Source organism: Aphis gossypii, chromosome 1 (genome assembly GCF_020184175.1).
Source record: "Aphis gossypii isolate Hap1 chromosome 1, ASM2018417v2, whole genome shotgun sequence".
Lineage (NCBI taxonomy): Eukaryota > Metazoa > Arthropoda > Insecta > Hemiptera > Aphididae > Aphis > Aphis gossypii.
The window spans coordinates 24,484,365-24,504,078 of record NC_065530.1 but is presented as its reverse complement, the minus strand read 5'-3'; the positions used below and the strand labels follow the sequence as shown (position 1 = coordinate 24,504,078).

The window sequence follows — 19,714 nt, the reverse complement described above, 5'->3', positions numbered from 1 at the left end:
TTTTGACAATTTTTGGACTGAGAAGCCCTTTCAATATGGCTGACTATATTTTTAGATGACTATTATAAGAGTAGTATATATCCTTGACGAGTTTCTGATTTAATCTATTCTGTAATTTTACTACAGATAATGAACATTATTGGGAATATTGTTAAATTCCTTTCACAATCTCATTCAAATAGTTAATAATAATGCATAAACCATGAAAACAACTCATTCAAAAGTTTCGATTGTTATTGCAAAAATTAATTTCATAACACAACGTCTTGTCATATTATTTCCATACAATAAGTAAACTTATGTATGTCTGAGTGAATTCTTAAACAGAATACCTACTCAAACTTATATTATACTTTCTCGACTTGAAGCGAGTTTAAGAAAGGTAGAGACTGGGTTTTAGATTAAATTTCTTGTACGTGATTTACTTTACTGTATGTCATCGTGTCAAAAGCTGAATCATAATTAATTCAACACGCGTTTCCTCATAATTCATATGATAAAAGACGAATTTGGTTATAAATGTAAACCAAAAGCGTCATAACCATGGCAGATATGGGGACAGCTGCCCTCACTGAGATAATTAAGGCGTAATTGATATTAGATAATATAATGAATAGAATATTTCAGTGGTATATTCAGGGGGACTAAAAGGGCTTCGGTTTATGAGAGGAGGTATGGCATTGACTTGTTTTTTATTGAGCATAGGTATTATTCAAAACTGTATTTCCTGCTAGCATACATTAAACCTTAATTATATGTGTGCAACAAGGTCTAAGCCCTTCCACAATGTTCAATTTCTGGTTACATCTAAGTAGATTTTAAATTGTTTTGAACTACAAAACGGTAATTTATATTTAATTCATATATATTATTTATGATTTCATTTTCATAATAATAATTTTATTTTTATCGTACTGCTATAAAAATAAAAATAAATAGATACAATTTTATTTATTTTGAAAATTGACTTCTAATAATAATAATGGACGATTTGATTAGTATATTATACAAATATAATTTTATCATTTAATAATATCGTTTTTTTTTTATATAAAATACATTTAATAAAAAACCGTTTTAATAATAATCACTGTATACGAGGTTATTGAAAATATTGCATACATTTAATAGTATATTATATTTCTAAAACTATACCTATATGCACTTAAGATATCAATAACTAACTAGTGATTTAGAATTTATATATAGTCGTTTTATTTTGTGTTTATAACACTATAGTACCTTACTTTAATTAATTGTGTCTGTAAATTGCTAACCAGAGTGACATGAAAATAAACAATAATGTGTATAGCTATAAATTAAAATAATATATGGTATCATATTATATGTTCCTGTCGCATTAGACGCATAAAGAAAGACAGTATTATGATTTAAAATTATTGTTATTAACAAGTCATACAGCCTTGAGACGAAGTATTATGGTAATATAAAATAACAACTGGTCACGAATCTAAACTGGAAAAACAATCGTGACATAAGCCTAAAAAATATATAAAAACACAGACAGAAATAAAGAATACAGATACATGGGGTGTATGACCAAGTGAGTTTTGCTTCATGTACTCACCCCAGCTCAAACCAGTATTGTATAATTGTATTATGATACGTTTGAACACAGTTTATTAAAACCCAACAGTTATCGACACCATACTGTCTTAGGTTTTTTATATTTTAATAGGGAGTTTTCTCAATTTTTTAAATGTATTTATTTTTTATAAAATTCATCAAGGTATTTAAAATCTTAGAAATAGTTAGAATCATATAAATTATACATTATATAAATGTAACTTAACCTAAATATGAAATATTACATAGATAATAATTTCGCCAAAACATGAAAAATTAATATACACTTAAAACTTCATATATTTTTAGATATTTAGTGAAACACGACTGTGTTGATTTTTAATTATATATTTTTAAAACATACTTCATGATAAGGACTGAAAATAATTAAAAAAAACACTCTATCCATTTATTGGAAAATATGAATGTATAAGTACTGCAAAGAAATAATTTTTTGAACTTTCTCAATGTATGAGCAAAATAAAAATTAATGACAATTGTGACATTAATGAAAAATGATTTGTGAAATGACAGCATTGGTTCATTGTAACAACTGTGTAAAACTACTCAAAATCGTTTATCAAATGTAATTAATTATTACTGCATTCAATTTTAACTTCACAACAACAAACACTATCCTATACCGGGGCGTACGAAGCGAAACAAATACCAAAACCGATTTTATTGAATAGCTAATTATTTTATTGAAATTTAATTAATTAAACCATTTAAGAAATTTTAAAATATACATAATCGTTACAATACTAATTAATAAGATAAAATATTGTTTTCTCCGACACTATATTTATAATATTTAAACCCACATATTATGATTATTACGTATATTGTATTTGTATAATACAATATCAGGAAGTCAAGATCACATGCTCGTAACGTATCCTAGCTTGTTTCTAAATCTATTATGATACAATTTACATATTCTACACAATTTTTTTTATCATTCAGATATTACATAATACAGGTTTTAATAGGGAACATATATTAACAAATCGTTTAGAAAAAAAAATGAATATTATTTCAATACTCTGTACTCTTATCTATGCTCAGGTTATTACATTATAAATATTAAAACTAACCTATCAGGGAAAACGCAATGTGCGTTGTAGGGTTTTGCAGTATTTAGGTATGATGTGAGATAATATATTACACGTATTTCCGGGTTCTTTTGCACGGATCACGTTAAATAAAACGTGCGATATTATAAAATGAAGACCGACAGAACACTGGGGATGGAGCAAACGAAAAATGTATACATATTTTAATTAATGTACTTGATAGAGTGCAAAAGTTGAACACACGACCGGATTTTGAAAACGTCACGTTTCTTTTGTTGAAAAAAAAAAACACTCATTCTAGATTTTTTAACTCTCGATGGTTACTCGAAAGAATGACGCATAATACTCGAGACTCTGTCTCAATTAAGCCCGCAGTAAGGTTTCAATGTCAATGCGGCGGCGGTCGCTGCAGCAGATAATATTTTACACGGTGCACAATACGCTCACATAATTATTATTATTACGCGCAAGTTACACGGCAAGGATTGGGTTTTTGAAAAAAATAATGGAAACACGCTTACGATACGTGTGTATTGTCTAAAGCGCGCTTCCACAAAAAAAAAAATGTAGACTGGAGAACAACGCTGCACCAATAATATTATACCGCCACCATATTCAGCAAGATGTCTGATTTTGAATCACGACGCTGCGAATGATACGATTAATATAGCATAATATATTCTCATTATGATTTATAATACATTATTAATACTGTCCGAAAAATGGGATAACAACCACTGCCCACGAACGAAGACGGCTGAAGAGAACACGTGCGCGGTTTTTTTTTTTTACCAACGCACAGGTTATAATATTATTGTACCATTACGATCTTGTGCATTATAATAATATTTATTATATATTATACTATTTTACTGTAGTTATATGTGTGGTATATTACAATTTATAATACATATACCCTGTACACAGTCAGCCGATTATTATGAGAAAATAAATTTCGCACTCTGGTGAGACTTGTTTTCTACAACTGTTAAACGTACTACGTTATACGTAGTAACCATTACTACACTTACACATTTTATGTACTGCAGCGCCGTCTGAAAACAATTGTTACCTATTATTATTATTGTGATACTGTCTTGGAAAACTGTGACCCTTAATGTACCGGACACACTTTACACGAGAACATTATTTTATGGAAATGTATGATGTATGAACTATGAGGTACGTTAAAGCACTAAAAGTGTTCTTATTTGTTAAAAATGTTCGATGATGACGATGAAAGATTATTCATAAATTATAATATTAAACCAACAACAATACTTCTTATAACACGTAAAATGATATAGCTTCTTATATTTTTTTAAGTATAAAAACAAAGACTAACATTTTTCGCATTTTATAGTATGACAAGCAATTTGAAATTTGAGAAATATTAATTGTTATGCTATAATCTTACAGCAACAAACGTAATAATAATACTACAACCTACTCCTTCAGTTGTCGTATTGATAAGTTTATAATGATACATACTAGCTACATACTAAGTTAACTTCATAAATGACAAGGGTTTGCTATTTATGTTGAAATCCTAATCAATATCATACTTTCATATTAACTTTACTCGATTGCATCAAAAATACAATATATTATACAACTTTTACAACTCGTAAAAACTATTAATTTTGGCCAACGGACGTAGCAATGCAGTAAGATGGTGACATGCCCGGACCGCGATGTAGTTTATAATAATATGTAATGGCTAGAACGTCAGCGGCTAACCGAATAGTATTTCCGTTAAAGACCGCAAGTACGGACCTTTACTGCTGTATTATAATAGTTTGGCGCACGCGCATAATGATCAGCGGAACACGATATAAGCGTGTACCGCGTGTCCGCGTTTATTTGACTGCACGGCACGAACAATATTATATTTTTTCATTGAACGGCGATGGACTATGTCGAAACCAGATTTGGGACCGGTTGCAGCAACGGGAATTTGTCGAATATACAACGAGAATAAAAAATCAGTTAGTAATTGCAGTACCTAACGTATGTCATCAGTTAAGACGTTTTTCATAACTAGATTTGGATACGCGTAGTTGTTGTCGATGAGACAATAATTATGAATTTATAAACACGGATAGATTAAATAGATTTTAATTCGTGATTTTTAATTTGACATAACACTGCAATAATATTATAATATAATATTTTATTCTCTCGTTTTCTGTGTGCGATGAGCCGAGTTCGTATTATCGTTTTCTCGGCTTCGTCATTTCACTCGCGCGTACGTTTTTTTTTTTTTTTGTCATTATATACTCGTAGATACCTAGCTGCATACACACACGCACGCAATTAGCCGACCCGACAATTGGCGACGGCGGCCGGTGACAAGGACGTCGGATTACGTATAGCTGCGCAGTTTTTCAGGCAGGATGACGTTTTATTATTTTCCACTCGCAGCACAATACCGAGAAGAGGTATTTTCAAGCCTCTATGTAAAAATATTTTGCCGACAACGAAGTTGGATTCCGACTGACACTCCGATATATACCTACCTATGTATACCATACACATATTATAATATACGTTCGACGCGGACACGTGTCGGGGCTGCGTGCCTGTGCGCCATATATATAAAATAATAATAACACACAATATGTGTATTTCATAACGTATATATTATATACCGTATAATATAATATTATATAATAATATGTACCGCCGCCGTTGCGCTGGTTTACACTCGACGACACACGAAACGAAATCCTGATTTTATGACCTCCGGAATCGGCGATCGGCGTGGGCTGCTGTAACGGTGGTGACGAGATGAGGGGGAGGACGACACGCATATAATATAAAGGTCCGAACACCGTTTTTCATTGTCCCCGCGAAAACCCACTCTTGAAATCTATACAGTTTCCGAGTGCTATAAATTTCATCAAGTGACGCCATATATTCGCTCGTAATACATCACGCTGCGAGGAAATCGTCCGACAGAGCTTTCTGCGTTTACGATATTACGATATTGTATTATTGTACAACGCGATTAATATATTATACCTATATTGTAAAATGCAAACGACCGAACACCAACGATATCGCGTCTTTCTATTCCAATATAATATCACTTAATTTTATATTATTATTATTATTATTATATAGATGTACACCTAACAAATATTAATAATTGTCTTATTCAATAATCAATATTGTTGTACAAAAATTATTAATTATCAATAATCGGCCGGGACGAGTATGTTTAATGCGAACGACCGTTCGACTGTATCATATAAAACACCCCCCCCCTCCCGCACTAACTATAGCGATCCAAACGGAGCAAACTATATTTATTAAAATCGATTTCGAAACATTCGGTCGGTGTTTTAAACGAGACGAGTATACGATTTTTATTAAACAGCCATAAAACAAAAGACGATGACAATACGCTGTTTTTATTTCAATGTATTGTAACAGCAATATGGTCCTAGTAAAATTATTCGAGTAATAAATAATTTTCTTGCGATTATAAATTTGTAATTGTACGCATAATATATCGTTCCCGTGTTTTAACCGTCGGAGTTGGTAAGAATAGTGCACAGCATTCATAAATCGTTGCTTTATGGCGTACTAATGACTATACGATTATAGAACAATTTATCATACCGCCTTTACTATACGGTTTGGTCCGACTGTAATTATTATGGAAAAGACTGTACGACTGCGGAATATAGTAAATGGTTGGACTCTATATCCGAGCACAGTATTAATAATGTTTGAATCTTATCGACATTGATCATTGATATAAAAGTCGAGGACGATAATATATATTTTTTTCTCCGAGAAACTTTCAATTTTAATATTCAACCATCTGAAGCTCGAGCTAACTATATAAGCGTCGTATAAATAACAAAACGCTTTTATAGAACTTTATGGACCATGAATATGTTTATAAGTCTTAAAAATAGCAGATTCATCACACGATAAAGACGGAATTTATTTTCATCGGTTCGGCAACAACCAGCCAGTCAGGGTATAATATGCTTAATACCAGCCAAAAACATTATTTCAACACGACCGTAAAATATGGTTATGGTGTATGGTACGGTATGCATGCGATTTACATGAAACCATTTTCGCTGGTTTTTAGATGCGCCGAAAATAATATCATAGTTAATGTGAATAATAATAATTATCACATTATTACGTTGTATATACCTGCGTGTATCGTGCGGTAAATAGTTCATATTAATCAGTTGTATACGGTTTATGATATTATCACATACAGCCAAATAGGTGACACATATTATTATTATCTCGTCCAGAACAATTACCGTACCAATCTGCACACCGGCCACAATCATTGTACATAGTTAAAACGATCTTATTTTTAATGATATGTTCCGGGTGCAGGTATAACCATTGTAAACGCACGGATATATTATAATACGTGCATAAGTGCACTCTAATAATTGCATGCAACAGAGAAGACAATAAGTGATCGATCGAGTGCATTCCGAGTTGAAAAAACAGTTTGTCCGAGTTGCTGGGCGTGTATATTAGGCAACGCACTTTAAATCGAGCGCGGTTATTATTTTGTTTTAAAATTGATACAATATTTTAATGACGATAATACAAACTAAAACGTATCCGACGTTAATGTCGATTTTTAGAGTATGCCCTGCTGTATAATGTTCATATAATAAACGTCCACTGCCGCACAGCGTGTACGTTCTTCTCGTCATATGTCTGCAATAATCGCAGTTAAAGCACGATGATGGCGTCGTGTCGTCGTTAATAGGGAAATTAAATCGTGTTTTGGATTTTTTTTTTATATATATAATGTTGATATATATACACATAAATATATTATTATATTATACCAAACACGTGTGCGCGGATCGGAAAGCCGCAAAGAATAAGCAAAATACGATTATTGTTATTTTAGTTTCCGCGGTAGAGTTCGTCTTCTTGCTCACACACTGTAGGTATATCATATTATAAGGTCGGCGGTCGAAATCGTCCGCTGCAAAGATCGAAACGAAACACATCAGTCACGGGCTATTGTGCTCTACCCTTTGTTGTCGTCGAGATTTAGCTGCGCAAATTTTCGTTCCGGTGTGCCAGGCATACCGGTCAGTGTCAGTCGGTTAAAATGCAGTCAGTGAGCGCGCGACCCGACTGTTTGTGTTTGTGTACGATATAATAATATTATATTATAATATATGCGACACGCATGCGCGTGTTGTGTTACATAGCGTTAGAAATTTTTTTTTTTCACTCCGGCTAAAATACATCGAAATAGATATCGTCATAAAAAAACACATACACATAAAAACCGTGTAAATTCTCAATTTATACGCCAGAATCGAGGTTTTGCGGAGTCGACCGACCGACTTTTTTTTCTTCCGAATAAACAACACCGAACGTCTGAGAAATATTACGTCGAACAGTAAATTGGATGTTTATCGACATCGAACGAAATCATATATGTATTATTTTTTAACGAGATCGTTTGTACGCGGTGATGCGGTATAGGCGTATAGCTAGAGAATAGCTGTCTTTGATACAGCACCTGCACCGTTGTATATTGTAGACACAACTGGCGCATTCAGGCTAAACGAAATACATTATTTTTTCCTTCGTTTGCTTACAACGCCATTCAAACATCACCGTTATATTATTTGCCAGAGCTTCTAATAGTATTCTAACATAATTGCAATACAGTTAAAAGTTCCACGGTATTTTGGCACTTGTCTTTCGGTCAATTTCGTTGATACTGTCGATGTGTGCCAATAGTGGTTTTTTTGAATTCTTAACGGTGCGTGAAATCTATCGGTATTTATTTTCTTATAATTATTTTAGGTATGATGTATACTACTGTAGTAGTAGTTTTCGGAAGTTTCATTTTACCCCTCTAATCTTCACGGATAAGAAATTCATAATATTACATTAACGACACTTCGGCCATATTATTAACGTTTTAAAGTTATCCAGTTTTTTTTCAATTAACATTCAAAAACAAAAATGAAATTAAAAATTATTAGGTATTATCACAATTAATTTTTCTGAATACAATTTCAATAATAACAATTATAATAAAATCAAAATTAGGTAATTTATTTTTTTTTTTTTTAATGTCTTCTCAATCGAATTAGACATATTTTTACTGAATAGGTACAGAATCTGATTTAATTAATAGTTTAGATTCATATTATATTTAGGCAATAATTTTACAATTCATTAAATTTGTTTATTAATCAGTGTGATATCCTCCGATCTCAAAATCAAACAATACAGCACATGACTGTTTTTTGATATCACTCAATCGTTTAGTAAAGTATGTGTCATACTTGTGCTAATCGATACCGCACACGTAGTCGTCAGAGGGGAGGGGGGTTAAAGGGTCTCACCCCCTCCCCGAAATGTCTTCCTATATAAAAATATATTTTTAAGACATACCCTATTCGGTTACGATAATACAAGAAAATTATTATTAGCACAACCCCTTTCGAAAAATGATCCTATGCGCGCTATTGGGCCAATGGTTGCTGTGTTAATACTTATACAAAATTTGATAATTTACTGCAGTCATAATATAGCATACCAAACCCAAGAACATTCATCTCATTGATTATGTAACTAATTATTATAGGTGCTCAAGCTCAGAACATAATGACTTAAAATTTAAAAATGTAACAGAATTAACTAAAACCCATCCCTACATTCATTTCATATTAAACGCAACTCAAATATAAATCCTCTTATAAGAACATGGCAAGAGCTTATATCAGTTATGTCTAATAAACCTCCTCACGGGCTTAAACGTAATTAGAATTGTGATTTATCATCATAAATTTATGTGGATACCTTTTGGAGAGTGTTACCAAAGGTCGACTCACTCAATCATGTTCGGAATCATGCTAATTCATGTTATATTTTGTATTCTAATTACTTAGTGCACAAAATAACGATATACATTGTTTTAAATTTAAACGTAATGATTTATAATTATTAATTAACTTTATGAAGCTAACAGATACCATTTCCCAATACACTTAATAACCTCTGAACCTCGTTACTTCATTATTTTTATTTGTATCTCCCTAACTAAAATATTTAATAAAATCCGTGATTTAAAAATAAATACACATTATTTTACTGTTGTACCAACTGAATTTAATTGCATAGAGTAGACCATACACAAACATAGAAAGTTGTATACTATTTCCATATCTACGTGAATACCGTAATTAATAACGTCCATAATCGGTATAGTATAATCGATAGAGCTTAGTTATTTTTATTACTATACGAGACAAGAGTAAACTCTTATTAAATTATTAAACATTGTAAGAATTGTATACATTTTTTTAATGTTCCTTATATTTTGAATTCTGAGCAGAATTATAAATGAAATGGTTTTACAATAAGTTTTTTTTTTTATTTTTTATTGTGTGTAGACATTTTTTTTAGTAGAAAAAATGGTTCAATAGAGATTTCTGGTAAAAAAATAGGTCTTATTTGTGTTTTTGGGAAGTTAAAATTTAAAATTATTCTCAGTAATTTTAAAAATAATCAAGAAAAAAATAAGAACATTTTTAAAATTTATAATTATTAAAATAACTGTTTTATAACCTTGGAAATACAAAAAATAACGATTTTCTCATTTTTATTTTTTTATATATATACTCACATCTACTGCATTACAGAACGGTTACCTGCTTATCCCACTTTTATTTTTATACATGTATAAGTGTTAATTAACTTTAAAATATCAAAAACCCTATGAAATGACAGATAATGTTTACATGTTTAAATTTTGGTATAGTAGGTCAATTTACTATACTTACTGTACTTTAAAGTTACAGCTGCATATATCGAATGTATAGGGTTTCATGTTATTTTATGTTACTGTTGTCAGTTACATATGAAAGTTTATCGAGTAAAATTGTTTTTTTCGATTTGGTTACCATAATAATATTATATATTCATTATTATTTACTTATAACTCTTAATACAGTGAGAATAGCTTTTGCTTATTTCACCTAATCGAATTTAAACAGTTAGCAAAATATGAAATAGCTTTCTTTGTTACTACATCTCATAAATGTGTACTTCTTGGTACATATAAGTAATACTATGTACGTGATTTATTATATGTTATATACTTATATAAAATAGATAAATACAATGTAATGGTACATTTAACGTCTTGCAAAAATATTTTATGGTTTTATATTTAAGTTTAATTATTATAGTATACGCCTTCGCAATAATATGAATAATATTCTTTAGCAGGTACTAGGTTCATATATTTAAGTATAAATAACATTTAATTTGATATCAAACATAGATTCTAATTCAACTGTTACTGAAAATCAACAATGATACAATGCAGAATAATATACCGAGAATATTCGCAATCTACATATTTTATTAACATCAAATTAAAAATAGACTGTACATCGTTTGTAGATAATAGTATTTGACACATATACCGTGAATATTGAATGCTAAAAATGTCTCCAAACTATACGGTCGTTCAAGTCGAAATGTATTCAATTTAAAGCTATAACATTTTACCAATACGATACATTATTGTGTGAGTATAGTATAAAAATATACTATATAACATAAGATGTGTAGATACTTTAACCTTATTTTGACATACATATATTAGTATTATTTTGACTAGATATCGGGTTACTAATCTAGATTATAAATCGAATTAAGGACTGTGTTATGTAAGATAGGTTTATATAAGGTAAGACAAAAGCTTTATATAAAGACAAAGTGTAATATAATACACAGCTTACCTTTTTACATTTTAATTTTTTTTCACCATGGTACTTACTGCTTACAATACCGATATATAATTTTTTACTGAAATACATTCCAGTAACCTTGGCACATAAGTAAAACACATCGTTATGGTCATTATTTTCATAATATGTACCTACGTCGTCAACCAGTTCAATTATTTACGATAATTATCATTACATTAAGACATAGTACCTAATAATATAGGTACACCTAAAACTTTAGCATGAAAATACAATATTAGAGCAACCGTAAAGCGGAAAAAATAATATTTTTAAAAATACAAAAATTATTTTTTCTTCTATTTTACGACACAATAATATTACAATACAGAGTACAGACTCATATATCCTGAAACAATATTTTGATTAACAATAATACCTAATTATCGTGTACCACTTAGGCAAGTGTTAATAATTCCAACTTTATCTATGAATAATATTATTACTTTGACAGTAATAAATAGTAATGCTGTAAACTGTACATTATAATTTCAAAACGATTTAGTACTATCATTTTTTATTTATCAAACATTTTAATACAAATACATATGGCATTAATTATTAATACATTAAAAGGATTAGAATCAATTGCCTAGATTGTCTAACACACACGCAACATAGGATATAAATATGTTTTATTTCCATATTCCATTATACCAATTGCTTTAATAAAGTGATAAGAATTCTGAATATAGATTTGAATTTTTAGTCAAGTTAACATCGAATTTCTCACATTTTTGATATTACCACCCAAAAACGTTATAATAAAAAAGAGTAGATAGTCAAAAAAGATAACATACTTCAATTTTTGGAGGAGTTAAAATCAAAAATGTGGGAAACCAATCTCAAGTAGACTTGACGAAAAATTGTAATTTGTTTTCAAAATTGTTATCACTTCATTATATAAAATCGGTAAGTTGAAAATACAACATGTCTATATAATCTTATGTTGCGAATGTGTTCGACAAAAACAGAAAATCACCACTTCCGCCCCTTAAAATATTATTGAATTAATTATTTTTTTTTTATGTTCAATTAAAGCTATAAATACTTATAATTTAAATAACAAATGTTAAAATATAATAATATCACTTCACAAATTACGAGTACAATACAATATTATAATACCATTGTATTAAATAACTAAAAAATCAATGTAATAATGCCTTTTGTTCCAATTTTAACGTAGGTTTTTGGTATAATGATCAATAGAATAAATTTAAATCATCTACAGATAACTTTTTATATAACAGGCTAAAATCTAGTTCAACTATCGAGGTAAACATCGAAGTAGAATCTACGTCTGTTTGTATTATTACATTTAATGTAACTATAAATAACATTTTTTTTTATACCAATAATATGTTAAACCTTTAATATTGACTACATATTATTATATAGTAGTATTTTAGATAAGTATTCATATTGTGATGTCTATATTAGAAATTCGATGTGACTATATAGGATTTTTATTGTTTTATTTTTTTCCCGAAACTAAAATTAAACCTATTTACCTTGTAAAAAATATACATAATATATAAAAGTACAGAGCGCTCCCAATTAAGGACAATAAATGAAAAATTTTAAAATATAATATTAAATAAACCAAAATATAGTAAACAGACTCGTACATAGATATTAACAGAAAAATATGACATATTACTAAAAATGATAAAAATGACAAAAAAGAAACTCATCAAATATTTTCTCTAGTAATATTACTTAAAGAAACATCGCATAATTCCATAGCATAGTAATCGCAATAATATTTTGATAAGTTTATAACTAAATTTCTTTCGTTACCTAATAAAGATTTCCAATTTTACAGTTAATTTAATTTTATAATACAAATGACATATTGTCTTACCAAGTTAACCCACCCAATATTAGTTATTGTTTATTACCAATGACAACCATGCCATTTAAGTGTATTGTGTAAAATATTAAAATAAACAACAAATATATACCTAATATGAATAATACTGTGAAGTGCGTTATAAAAGAAAACAAAAATTAATTTCAATTGGGAATTTCATAAGCATTGCAAAGAAAATACTATATTACAACTCATGTCACATAGATATTAGATAATTACATATTTATGAGGAAATGCATGGTCGATTCTAATAAAAAACGAACAGAAAATATATGTAAATATTTTAATCCCCAGAGAAAATTGTATTATAAATAACATATACCAAAAACGTTCGTACCAATTTTTTTCATTCGCAATTCGTATACATTATTGTCCGAATAAAGTTTATTCTTGTTACCATTGTTTTATGGTTAATTACTGCATGACATCCACAAATATATGTGTCATATACAAAAGCTATAAGGTGTGGGTTATGCGTACATTTGATAGAATAACGGTAATTTTACATTTTGACCAATTAGGAACATTAGGAAGTATTTTACAATACTAATTATCTACGAATAGAGCCCAAGGGGAAAATAATTGAAACAGTAATCATGTAAATTTATGATACATACTATGCTATATAGTGACGTTTTACGTACTAGTCAACAGCAATTTCGCTGTGCACTTATGTGTACATCAAAATTCAAATAATAATATAAATAAATTACATTACATCATTTTATTATTCATTGAAAATATTTTTATATGTTTTTTAAATCCAAATGTACAAAAAAAGCGAACAACTCACCATAATACATTGTACTTGTACAACATTTAATACAATGTCTAACTTAATATAAATTGACTTAATTTTAATAGCTTATCTTATACCTACCTAATATATTTGATATAATATGATATATACTATACAACAGTCAACTTACTTATAATTGTACTTTATAATAACTCAATACTATTGTTAAAGTTAAATTTAAATACTTAAAATAAAATTCAATAACCATAATTGCGTTCACTAATAATTTAGATTGATGTTATTCAAAAAGTTAGAAGATAAATAAAAATATTTATTTGAAATATATTTGTATATATCTGTTTTTATAATAATTTATGGATAATCAAAGAAATCTGAAAATAAATAACAATTTATGTTTTGAAAATGTAGAGCTATTTAGTCTATTGATTTCGTTCTTATTATTTAATCAATCAGACAACTACATTGATACTATATAACTATATATTTGATAATAGCACTAAATATATCTAACTATGTATAAAAATAAGTGCATAACGTTAATTGATATTAGTATAAAAGTATTTTTCCTGAATTTAGTGTTTTTTTTTTTTTTGTATTATATTATCTTTCTTATGGATAATATTTTTTTTCAATAAAAATGTTTTTATCTATATTTAAATTTAAGTTACTGTCTTATACGGGCTAGAAAATTATAGAATCTGAAAAAGTCAAAATACGCACGAAAAAATTGTGAAATATGCATGAAAAATGTCAAAATAAAATTCAAGAAAAAAAAATATCTATATAAAAATATGTATGTAGTATAATATGTACAAAAATAAATGTAAATAAATATGAAGAAAAATAATTTACAGGTAAAATTTAAAATGTGACAAAAAACTAGTAAATGTTTTGACTTAATTAATTTAAAAAATAAAAATTGAACATAATATGTAAATCATGTACAAAAACTTTACTAGCAAATAACAATAAATAAATTTGTGATAAGCTAATTTTATAACTTATCGGCTGTAAATTAACAGTTCGGCATATTAGCATGATAATCGTTGCATCGCTGTTATCAAATTAATATTTGACTGAAATTATAACAATAAATGCTTACCTTAAATAAAACAAAATTAATATCCATTATTATTTAAAATACATAGATAGATTAAGAAAAATAAAATCATATTTTTTTAGACAACTTAAAATATGCATAATATGCGTGCAAAAATCAATGAAATATTTACATTTCCCCTGTATAATATGCAAAGTGTGCATGTTAAATATTCGATTTTCAAACTCGGATTTCCAACGTGGTCTACTATGAATTCAGAAAATATAGCATAATACGCAACTTCTACAACTTCCGAACTATAACTATAATATTTAGAATATTATTATTTTTAAAAATAAAATTATGATTTTACATACATTTTTATAATTGCTAATCCGTTAAATTGTATCAATTAATTTAATAGTTTTGTAAAAGCAAGTATTTGTTTATGGCTTCTATGTACATTAGAGAGTCACAGGATAATTCACTCTAATCTTATACAGTTTCAAGTTTCAAATAAAATAAATATTATGACACGTGTTATTGACATAAAATGATTTAACTACTGGGTAACCTAGCTCAATTATTTATTTAAGTAAATTTAATACAACATTGATATAAAAAATCAATAATAATCAATTATTTAAATTTTCAGTAAATAATAAATAATACTATGAATTATGAGTTTTATAAAATACCATAAATCATTATATAAATTAAAATATAAAATGCCTATTAACCAGTATTAACCGCTATTGAATAATTCTTTATATCATTTAAAGCAATCAAACTATATTTAAACTTTTTATAGATTTGATTTAGAACTTGTTGGTATTTTGCACGTCTAAATAATTAATTACAATATTACATATTCCAACGATATTATAAAATGTATCTACAGTTTAATGACACATAACTTACTACATAGTTAGCAATCTCTCCAATAATACCAATTAGTTTGCATAATAATTTCAATACAAATTTTTTGGACCATCGTATACCAAATAAAATAAATAAAAAGTACAAATTATATATCATTATTCATTTTCACGTTCTTGCGACCCTATTTATTTATAATATCTTATGCGCACTATGTTTATTTTGTAATCGAATTTTAATCCGTCACGTTTTCAATATATATCGGGATACTTATAAAGATATACCTTCCTACCTACAGACTAAATAAGCCAATAATATCGTTATAAGTTTCAACTTATACAATTCTGTATCGATGGAACTTTATTTATAAAAATAAAGTTCCACCGATACAGAATTGTATACGATACACATTTTAATAATTTGTATCGTGATAATATTATAAATTAAAATAAATCTCTTTTTTAAATTTATTAAATATAAAAAAATTATTTCATAGGTGTGAACAATGGGATTGACTTTTTAAAAAACTGTTCGTATTTTTTATGTTATCATATTATAATAAGCGTATTGTGCTTTGAGATGCGGAAAGTAAATTTTTTGTGCAAAAATGTTTAAAAAAAACATAATATTCATAAGTATAAACACTTACGCTTTTTAATGGCCTATACAAAATATTAGATGTTTAAAACCAAGAAAATATACATTCGTCATAATGAGACGAAACACAAAATCAAAATCAGCAAACTTCTAAGTAATACAACAAATATAACAATCACGTATTAATGTACTATCACTATAAATCATTTAAAATAAATTAATATCGTACAAATCGCGAAGTATAGTTCAATAGTTGGCGTTTACCAGGGGCATTAACCTCGGCAACTTTTTTTCAGCTATTGGCTAACTGTCAAAAATTCAAATCAAATAAAGACGACACCGAAGCATTATTGTCAATGCCAGCTCAAAAGGGACGCGCTTTGTTCTTTGCAAAAATGGTATGGGTTTTTATTTGCCGATTCAAAATATTAGATGTGCAAATGACGGCCGATTGACAACATCTGGAACGTATTAGACCATTATATTGTTGTATAAAATACCTATTTAAGTTTCTTGTATACAAGTCTGGACAATTAATCATTACTTATTGGTGAACTCTATCAGTGGCACACATTTAATATAGAAAACTGCACGACTTTTCAAATATGCTCTTAAGTTATGAGTTATGGCTTATAAAAACCATACAATCGAAAAAACGGTGATTTTTAGTTTAACTGATTAGAATTCAAAAAAAAAAAAATAATAAAGACTTTTAATTAAATAAGTATAATATTATTACATCAAATAAATATTCAAAAAACAAATATGAACTATCAACAATGCTTTAGAGGCTTTTTGGTCGAGCTTTAATGTATCTGTCTCTGAAATAACCTCATACTCGTATGTACCTGCAGGTACAGAATATGTATTTAAAATTGAAAAAAATAAAGGCTCATCCAAACTTAGTAAGTTCTAACTGTGTAACCTACTATACATTCGTCGTAATGTGCACGATATTTTAAATTCCACCACGGTCACAGTTTACGACGTTTTAAACGGTAAAAGACAATTTATTACTCCAAGTAGTACCACCTGTACATATATTCATAAGCGTGCGCAGATCTTCTTGGCAGGGGAGGCAATACCTTAGCTAAGGAGGTCCAGATTCCCCCCCCCCCGGTTTGTAGGTATAATATAAGATAGCGGTGAAACGGAAAATCTCGCAGGGGAGGCAGTTGCCTCCCCTGCCTCCCCCGTGCGCACGCTTATGCATATATTGTATACATAATATATAATAACACAACTTTCTGGGTGTATATCTCTCGTACGCGGAGGTGGTACATTCATCGCTATCGTAAGAATAATAAGAAATACAACAATAAAATACTAAACAGGATTCTCACACAGATATAATAAGGTTGGGTCAAAGATGGGTAAATTTGTTTTCATTATTTAATTTGAGCAACTGTAATTTGTATAACATAAAACTATGTCCTTTGTGAGTCGGTCGAATGTTGCAAGTTAAACGCATTCTCGTCGGACGACGAGAAAACGCGCGAAGTGGAATGAACAAGTAGGACTAGGTACGACTAACAACACCGGTCCGCGCGCTACTTTCACGGCAGCAACGATTACAAAAAATCAAATCGGAGGCGTACGTTTTTATTCTTCGTTTGGACTGCTACGTAAAAATAACGATATTATATTATTATTATTCGTGAACACGACACTACCGCCGCGGACCGCCGACCGGTATACGATTACTGGAGAGCGGAAAAAAAAACACAGATTCGACCAAACTGTATGGTAACCTAACAGCACGGGTAGGCATAGTGGAACGTGAAATGTCATCGATCAACTGTGGCGTAATTCGCAGAAACCATTATTCGATTGACGACGAACCCAACAACCCTCTCGCTTATCACAAATCGTTATAATCAGAGATAGTTTTGTTAGACCACCCGGGGGGGGGGGTGTCAAATTTTCAGCACCATCGTCCGTTCGCGGCGTTAACAAATATTTTGTCAGGGGTTATATATACAGAAGGGTGGGTGACGGAGGGTGGCCACCGGCACCTGTCCGCAGTAGTTCGGTAACCGTCCGTATACCTACACATAATGACGACGACGACGACGACATTGTGAATACCTATCGTACGCACTGCGCGAACACGATAATCACTCGATATAAGTAATATTCACTTAGTTTTATATTATATTGTTTATTTATTTCTAACTCGGGGCAAACAGGTGGGCAAGAGCGATGGCTCGCAACGATTTGTTCGTTTGAACGATAGGCCGTGCACACAATTCAGACACCTGTGCGGCCCAAAACGATACGATATAATATTATAATAATATCTCGTCGATGATTACCTGTCCATATTATTATTTATCGTCAGATGGCCTCCGCTGCGGCACAGCGTGTCAGCCCATCCGCACCGGATCTGATTCGATCGGACCGCTTTTTTTTTTGGAAAATCCTACGACGACGGGGCGGTGACCGTTTTTCGGTCTGCAGGACGGACCCGACGCGGCAAAAATATCGGCACCGACGGGGACGGTAAATCGGGAGCGCGCGCACTCGAACAACAATACTCTGACACACAGCGACTGACCGCGCACGAGACGACGACGACGAACACGACCGACGTCCAACAATGTAGAACGGCGACTGTCGGGCGGGCGGCGGCGTCTACTACTGCTACTACTACTATTACGGCGGCGGAGGCGGTGGAGGCGACGACGACGTACTCGGCAGAGTACCACCGCCCGCCCCGCCCGGCCCGACGAAAAACATATCCTGTCCACGCGCGCGACCACTGACCACCCCACCCGCCCTGACCATCCGATGCGATCGCTCTAAGACACGCTGTGCTGTTCTCGCGTGGGCCGAATAAAATAATAATAATAATAATAATAAATAAAATTATTTTATTTCGTTTTAGACGATTTTACGCGGTGGCGGCGGCGGCGGCGAGTGGGCCTTTTCTCCCGTATCGTCGTGCGGTTCTTCGCAATCGATTTACCGGCGGCGAACGCGTATCGGCGAGGCCATCTGGTAGTCTGTGCCCCGAACTAAAAACCGCGCCGGGGAGGCGACTCGGACGAGACCTGATGCACGGCGGCGGCGGCAGCGGCGGACGACGCGCCCTCTCTCCACGGTCGCGCGTTC

General features: G+C 30.6%; 1 protein-coding gene across 1 annotated transcript in view; it reads right to left on the bottom strand.

The window, feature by feature from the left end:
- The window catches only part of LOC114129832 (hexosaminidase D), a 34,746-nt gene extending 15,509 nt beyond the window's left edge, over positions 1-19,237 (bottom strand). The window contains exon 1 of the mRNA XM_027994677.2: positions 18,916-19,237. Within this exon, the coding sequence (XP_027850478.1) occupies positions 18,916-18,923 (8 nt within the window). The 5' untranslated portion in view covers positions 18,924-19,237. The remainder of the gene's footprint in view (positions 1-18,915) is intronic.
- Between the last annotated feature and the right edge of the window lie 477 nt (positions 19,238-19,714).